We start from the raw sequence: 8,215 nt of genomic DNA on the forward strand, positions 1-8,215 counted from the left end.
TTTTTTTTTTTTAGGTAGATGTGATATATTTTATTAAACCAACTAAGTTGGAAAAATTGTTCTTTGCAAGCTTTTGGGCACAATCATCCTTCTTCAGGCATAGGGAGAGTCTGTAGTTTCCAAAGATAACGTCCATGTTAACAGCAGCTTATGGAGATGAGAGAGAACAGACCTGATTACCTACCCTAAGTCCTATTGGCTCTCTGCAAATTTGTGTACACACAGTCAAGCCCTTACCTCTCTCTGAAAGTGCAGTTTCAAGAAGTTAAATGAATAAAGGATATCAAACACGAATGTATTTTTGTAGAAAACAATGATTAAATTGAGGCTTCCTGACAAGTGACTTAAATCGATACAATTTAAATCAAATCTGCCCTGAGAGCAACACATACTAAACTCAACACAGGAAAATGGGGGTTCCAACTGCAATACAATTCTTCTCATAAAACCTCAATATTTTTGCACCACATATTTAACACTAAATAATTATTTGGAATGTGTTCCATACAAAATACATTGGAAGTCAGCTCGAGTGTCTTTGCTATAAAAGATGCCCAACCATGGATTACAACCAAGCCTCTATAATCAGAGTCAAGGCATCACAATCCTGGTATGTAGCATGTTTACTATACCATCCAGAGCAGTGGCTACCAACAGCACTCAATTGCTTGATACTAACTTCATTGTTATGCACAACCCAACCCACTTTTTCAAAGAAGATGATCCATCCCGCTGACCACTGGTCTAAATGATACCAACAAGCGGATTTGAAACATCTTGTTCAATTTCCCCAGAATTGAATGAGACATCTCTGTTGGATAATTCCAAAGAAACTCTGAGGGGAAAATATCCAAATGAAGAGGATATCTTTGTTAAACTAAAGTTAGGAAAGACTCTTTATTTTTAATATCAATTTCCCATCAGACAGGTAAGTAACCCAGACTCTCCACCCCTTTAAAACTTTTTTAAAGTTACAATCTATAACAAGAGCAACAGAACAGCCAACTGCAGCACAAATTCCTCAAATTTCCAGAAGCAGCCCCACATCCTAAACTTCTTGACATCTCTGAGCTCACATAGACTGGCTCTGCAGCCTGGCCCACTGATCAGGTAATAATAGGTCATTTGATTGAAAGGGTTATGAAGAGCAAAACTGAGGGACCCACAAAAGGAAATAACCCATGGGGCCACATTTTTCTACAATAGAGACCCATTTCCCACCACTCCCAACACACACACCTTAATTCTCCTTTTCAGCCTCTTAGGAAGAGCACTGCTGCTAACAAACACTTGGCTAATAACAGAATTAAGCTGAATTCCACTGTAAGTTACCAGGGACCCTGGTTCTCCGATGGAAAAATGTGGATTTTGGGTTACTTTTTTAAACAAAAAAATCCCCAATTTTCAATGATTAAACTGAAACACCACTATATATAAAGTTGGGGATTTTTTTTTTTAAATAGGAAAAAAACAGGATCCCTGTAAATAACTCAGCTCTGGTGCTGAGCACACCCACTCCCAAAGAGGTCAACATGAGTCAAAATGGCTTAGCAATTTCAACAGCAAGGCCTATAAATAGCTGTAGCTACACAGAAATATCAAGTATATGTTCAGTTGGACAGTTTCCAAATTGCAGAGGTGCAGGCTGAGGGCTGAGTAACATGCTGCTGGCAGGAAGTATTTTGAAAGGGAAAAAAATGAAAGGGTGTCAGGAAACTCTCTCTCTCTTCCTTGCTGTCAACAGCAACTGTTACCACCAAGACTATTAAGCACAGCCTTTTACCTGCTAACACTGATCCACTGTGAATTATATATAATATATATAGCTGTTGATAGCTCATTTTCTGTCAACCAGCTATTTTCATCGATTTCTGGCTTAGGCAGGTAGTTAGAATCCAGTCCTTAGAGGCAGCACTCTTTGCTCCATTAAGTCCCTACAACCATCCAGTCCTTGGCCAGACTAATTTTTAGATCACGAAGAGGCGAAGGACCTCTAGGAAAAGGCCCAAGGAAGTAGAATACACCAAATCCAGAAAGCAGATGAAGAAAGGAGGAACCAACCCAGGTGAACAAGATGGATTCACTCATAATGACAATGTTCAGAGAAAAAAAGACCCCCCTCTGGCCCAACCAAAAAAAACAAAAATGAAAAAAATCCACAACACACACAACCCCTTACTATGTGGCCATAGATTTCTCTTGGAATGTTACAAAAGCCATTCCCAGTGGGTTATTATGAACAGTTTGTTCTTCTTTCAAGTATTCTTCCAGCAGCTTCTTTGCAACTCGGGTATAATAATCTATGGCATCTTCCTGTTGGAAAATGGATTCCTGTTAGATACCAACACCACATAGTGATTTTTTTCTTCTCATTCAATACTACCTCCACAAACTACAATCCATCCTCCTCCTGCTTCCCTGCTATAGTAAGATACCAGTCTTCTGGACAACTCTAGTTCTTTAATGCAATATAATATACCGTATTTACTTGATTCTAATACTAGGTCCCCTCCCCAAACACTTTTAATATGGGGGAAAGCCCCTTATCTCAGAATCACGTATAAAGGGCAGGATGGGGGCAAGCTCGGGGTGCAGCCCCTACCCAGGGTCAGGGCCACAACAGCAGCTGCTGCCCGTCTTCTTCCCCACCACACTACATCTGCATCCCACATCTTCCCCCTGCAGTCTCTTCTTCCCCCACCCCTGCCCTTCTCCCTCCTTACCCTTGCTCCATGCCAGCAGGCTGCAGCCTGAGGCACTGAGCACAGCCCTAGCCCAGTCCTGTACCACCAATCCAGAGCCCATATGGTTACTATGGGGTCAGGGTGGGGCCCGTGCTCAGTGCCCTAGGCTAGAATGGGGATGGAGCCTGCCAAAGTAGAGTAGAGGCTGGGGAAAAGGGGGAGGGGGGGAGGGTAGGCAAGGGGCGGAGATAGCAGAAGTGCAGGCACAAGCAGGAGGCAAGCTGCTTGACCTCCCCACACTACCTGCTTCCCCATAGCCTCCCCCCCTGCAGTGGTGGGAGGGATGAATTAAAAAAAGATGGACCCTCCCCCAGTAATTAGATTCTAAAAAATGGAAAATTGTAACGTATTAATTTTCTACATAAAGAATCTACATGGAAAAACTGGGGGGGGGTCATCTTAGATTCAAGAAACTGAAGTATATTCGTGTTAATACAACATGCATATGGATTTTAACATCAGTGTTAAATTCTTTGAAGAAAGTCTTCAAGATGCAAGGGTTTTTTGTGACATCTTTTGTACAGTTGTTCCAATAAAAGGAACAGGTGTCCAATACAAAAAAATACTGGCGTCCTACATTTCCAACACTCCAATCCTAGATTTTAGATATCAGGGCTGGAAGGGACCTTGGAAGATCTTTGAGTCCAGCCCCCTGCCCCAAGGGCAGGAAGTCAGCAGGGGTCATAGGATCCCAGCAAGATAAACTGTAGACTCTTAGTTTTCCATTATTCTGGCTGATGACAGAAGCAGCAGAAACAGACTCTTACCCTTTTACATCTTCCAATATCACAACAGCAGAATTGACCACATAGCTTTGGGTTGATTCGGACCCGCTTGTCATACTTCTGATGCAGGTGTGTAAAATAAGCCAGGCTTTTTTCTGCCTTTTTTCTAGATACAAGAATACATACATTAGATTTTACAACGCAATAGCAGAACCACAATAACAAGCCTAGGGAAAATGAAATCCTGAAAATAAAAAGTTTTTCCAGGGACTGATCAGGAATAAACCAACCAACATAAAACACTTCCCCCAACATACATCTTGGCTGCATAATACAGTTAACTTCTTTACTAAACTAAAAGGAAGTCTACAAAACCAAGTTGTGTTCAGGACTCTTCTTGCATTGCCCTGAACATAAAATCTACTGTAATGGGTCCAATCTCATGGACCTAGGAACCATCAACCTAAAATTACGAAGTTAAAACTAGAATTTCTTGTTCTGAAACTCCTGCACGGTTCTCAAATCACTAAGTCAGAGCTAGTCATGATGTGAAATGTATGGTGCCTACTAGAGATATACTGAAGCCAGAGCTGCAGCCCTCAACACCCTTAAAGTTCAAATCAGGTACAGACCTGAACAGTAGAATTCATCTCTAGCATTTATAGGATTCCTACTCTTGATATATTGTTAATAAAGCTTGGGAATATTTATCTAGAATTATAAAAAAGAAGTAGGCATATTATGCATACAAGTACCTTTCCCTGTAAAGATAAATAAGCCTAGCTACATCATAACACAACTGGACCTCTAGCACATTACAGGTTGGGTATGCAGCACTGAAAAGGAAGAGAGAAATACATTAGGAGACTGTACATGACAGCATGTCTATTAATATCACAATCAATTACTCTGCCTTCTAAAAAGGAGACTGTAAAAATGGAAATGTGTTGTATATTAATTTGTAGCGACTATGTTTAACACATGACAAGTTGTCTTGTTCCCAGGCTAAGGCCAGATGGGAACCATATTAAAAATAGTATGAATATACATGCAATTTCTTAGGCACTAAAATTAAGGTGACTAACTTTTTTCCTTGAGAAGTTCAGCACTCATTCGACCCTCTTAATCTTACACAAAACACTATGGAATGAGAGAAAACCCAGGCATTCCAGTTTCCAGAGCCCATCTCCTCTAACTCACTAACCCCAATCCCAGAACTGGGATAGAACCCAGGCCCCCTCTCTCTCATGTAATCAAGATTTTTTTTTCCTGAAGAACAAGAGTAGGATGACAATTTCTGAATAGTTTTGAAACCAAGAGCCCTTCTACGTTGGACCTTTAAACCTGCTCCGTATACATATGTCAATCAAGCATGGGAGACTTACGTAAAGTGCCTTTCTATAGTTTCTTTCCTTGCATTTTTTGGGAGACCAGTAATGAATAATGTGCGCTTGACCTAAAGGGGAGAGGAGGAAAAAAAAAAGAAAAATATCCCAGTTTCTCAACACTACCACAAAGGAAGACAGCAAACAGGAACACAGAGAAGGCAGTGACACAGCACATAAGTATGTTAGTCCTAAAACAAATGAAGAGAACAGGAAAGAGGCCAGCTATCGACTTCACTGGGGGTTATATACGCTTTCAGTAGTGAATTAGCCTCTACATTAGAAAAAGACCGAAACAAAGTAAGTAATTTTTCCCCCCTTCCTTCATGCAATTTATTTTCTTGGCCATCTGAAATCAGTGTTCACCTTTTAATAGATTTCTTCATATTTATTTGCAAATTGGCAGGGAGGGAAAAGTTTTTATATTAGCTTTTCTTTAGCATTTCCCACTTACGAATATGCTGTAGATTTTCCCCAAACACAGAAACTTACTGTGTCTTCCTCTTTATACTTGACATACTTCACATGATGTCTCATGAAGACAACAGTCAAAATCAGGTAAATAACAGCAAAAATAGTGTGCAGCCAAAGAAGATCATTGCTGTGGGACAAAACATTTAGAAAAGGGAAGAAATGTCACACTGTTGCAGGCAAGGATAAGGGGCTATTAAGAGTACAGCCATCCGCAGTTTAAAGCAGTCAAAAAATGTAATTTGCTAATGATGATTTTATCCCTGCAGGCACCTGGTGTAACCACATCACTTACAAGACAACATCTTCCTAGCATAAACAAGCAGTAGGTATCCAAGAAATGTAGCTAGTCTAGAACCACCCATACTTTTTCAGCAGGTTTTAACCGTGCATTTTTCTGCCCAGGTATGCAATGGTACACTCTGCTATGGCTCCATTTATTTACCGGCATTTTTTTTGTCAATATAAGAAGTCAGTGTGTTGAGTAACTAAACAAAAGGAATGATGTCTAGGAGATCTCCTCTTATCTATAAGATTATTCTAGTCAACCAAAAGCATAAAAAGAAAAAAGGGAACAACCTACACTGGGCACGCAGATGAACTGCTTGCAGAAGGATGGATGAATAGCATGCATTCCTCCTGTAGTAGCCTCCACTGCTGCACTCTTACTTTTGTGCGTGTCAGCCTCTCTTTCAAGACTTACATAAGAAAATCTGTACTGTCAACAAAATTCCTTGCATCTGTAATGGGATTACTAACTAGCACACACTTTCAAAGACGCATTATTTTAAGGCATGTAAAAAACAGATTTGTGCATTTTATTTTATTTTTTTTAAATACTCCTTTATTAAGTTCCTAGGAAAAATATCACTTAAGATGACAGGTAGTGTGATAAAGCTTTTTAAGAGAAGGGAGCTTTTTTACATTAAGTTAACGCACAATGGAATTACAGTACAGGCATACCTCGGAGATGTTGCGGGTTCGGTTCCAGACCACCGCAATAAAGCGAATATCGCAATAAAGCGAGTCACACAAATTTTTTGGTTTCCCAGTACATATAAAAGTTATGTTTACACTATACTGTAGTCTATTAAGTGTGCAATAGCATTATGTCTAAAAAAACCAATGTACATACCTTAATTAAAAAATACTTTATTGCTAAAAAATGCTAACCATCATCCGAGCCTTCAGCGAGTCATAATCTTTTTGCTGGTGGAGGGTCTTGCCTCAATTTGTAAAAAACGCAATATCTGCGAAGCGCAATAAAGCGAAGCGCAATAAAATGAGGTATGCCTGTATAGATTTAGATGTCCTGGTATGTTAAAGCTTATTTTATTTTTAATAATTTGCATGTAATTGTAATAAGAAAATATATAATAAGCTAAATCATATTTTCTGCTAAACCTGCTAGTTTTATTTGAATCTGAGAAATATGGTTCCTGAAAGCAACAATGCTATATTGCTGGTTGTTAATCAAGACATGCATGCGCTTTAGAATTTGGAGCAAAGAACAGAAACCAGGACTGTAGCTTCTAGTCCCAGCACCAGGCAAGTCACATACCGTGTTTCAGTTTATGCACTTAAACAATGGGAGTAAGTATAACACCAAAAGAATGCCTGGTCGTGGGTAGTGATTAGCACTTTTAAAGAAGGGAAGTATTAAAGTTTAGGTACAACTGCCCACAATGTAAAACTTTGTATTTAATACTTCCCTACGTTTACTTACCCAGTTTCTAAATTTGCTATAGTTGTCCTCCCAAAACTATATGGATCTTTATCTAAAAAGAATAAAAATGCATACTTTATCAAGCATAGACTTCATGAGGCACAATAAGGATATCAAAATATAAACAAGGAATAAAATACCGTATTTTCTCACACCCATCATACCCCCAAAAAATCAGCCCCCCAAAATTGGGGTTGGTGTTTTAAATTGGGGAAGCTGTTATCTTTACTAGAAAAGCAGCAAGTCTGGATACACTGTGCATACCAAGCAGCTGCTAAGATCGCAGAGTCCTGTGTTAGTCATAACTGTTGGCTAAGCACTGTACTTCGTGTCTGGAGCAACAAATGAGCCTGCTAGTGGTACCCTGATGAGGCTTGTGATTGGAGACAACACTTTATTTACAGAAGCTTATATAAAAAAAAGCTACTTACAGTAAATAAATAACAAAATTTGCTACTGCCCTTGCAAGGGTCTAGGGCCTAACTTTGTGAAACAGTATCCAGCAAGGGTGGTATTCCAGGAAAGAGTCTAGGTGAGGTAGCTGGCAGCAGGACCTTCCTGGCGCTACACTTCCTAGACACTCTACGTTCTCAGGAGGATTTACTGTCACACAGTTGATCATGACTGGAAAAAAAAAAAATCTTTTCCTACATATTGCCTTCCAAAAAAAGGTGTGTGTTTTATTTGGGGGGGTGTTTTATGTGTAAAAATACAGTATTGAGATAAGTAAAAAGCTGTTCTTGCTTATTTTTAATACATGTTACATTTAAAAGTAACGAACATTAAAAAAATTGTATTTCCTGCTGGTCTAAAAAAGAAAAACAAGAATATGCCAGGTTCAGCCTACATGATAGACAGAGCTTAGTGTTAAGATCTGGATATCAGATATCTACAGCATGTGTCCCACCCACAAACACTTTTGTTTATGGAATTAAGCCAATTTTTTAATCTGCCTATTTTTCTAATCTCAGTTGTTTGTTCAAATCGTACAAAAGTGCTGTGTCCAGAACTGTCACAAGAGCTTTGCTAATCCCAATGACAAGATGGCATAGACAATTCAAGGAGGGGAAAGGCTATTCATATCTTCAGAAAATTACCAAAAAAATCCCATGACTTTCCACTACACACTTTTTTATCACAACACAAAATTGCAGCAGGAACACA

General features: G+C 39.3%; 1 protein-coding gene across 5 annotated transcripts in view; it reads right to left on the minus strand.

Annotated features, from left to right (window-relative positions):
• TMEM63A (transmembrane protein 63A) overlaps positions 1 to 8,215 on the minus strand; it is a 53,062-nt gene that overhangs the window by 24,483 nt on the left and 20,364 nt on the right. For all 5 annotated transcript variants that reach the window (XM_019516537.1, XM_019516535.1, XM_019516539.1 and 2 more), the window contains 6 exons: positions 7,052 to 7,103; positions 5,347 to 5,455; positions 4,855 to 4,925; positions 4,225 to 4,305; positions 3,512 to 3,635; positions 2,180 to 2,313 (listed from right to left, as the gene is read on the minus strand). In XM_019516537.1, coding sequence (XP_019372082.1) covers positions 2,180 to 2,313; positions 3,512 to 3,635; positions 4,225 to 4,305; positions 4,855 to 4,925; positions 5,347 to 5,455; positions 7,052 to 7,103 — 571 coding nt within the window. The remainder of the gene's footprint in view (positions 1 to 2,179; positions 2,314 to 3,511; positions 3,636 to 4,224; positions 4,306 to 4,854; positions 4,926 to 5,346; positions 5,456 to 7,051; positions 7,104 to 8,215) is intronic.

This window comes from Gavialis gangeticus, unplaced genomic scaffold (assembly GCF_001723915.1).
Source record: "Gavialis gangeticus isolate Ggan-Ray unplaced genomic scaffold, GavGan_comp1, whole genome shotgun sequence".
Classification (NCBI taxonomy): Eukaryota; Metazoa; Chordata; order Crocodylia; family Gavialidae; genus Gavialis; species Gavialis gangeticus.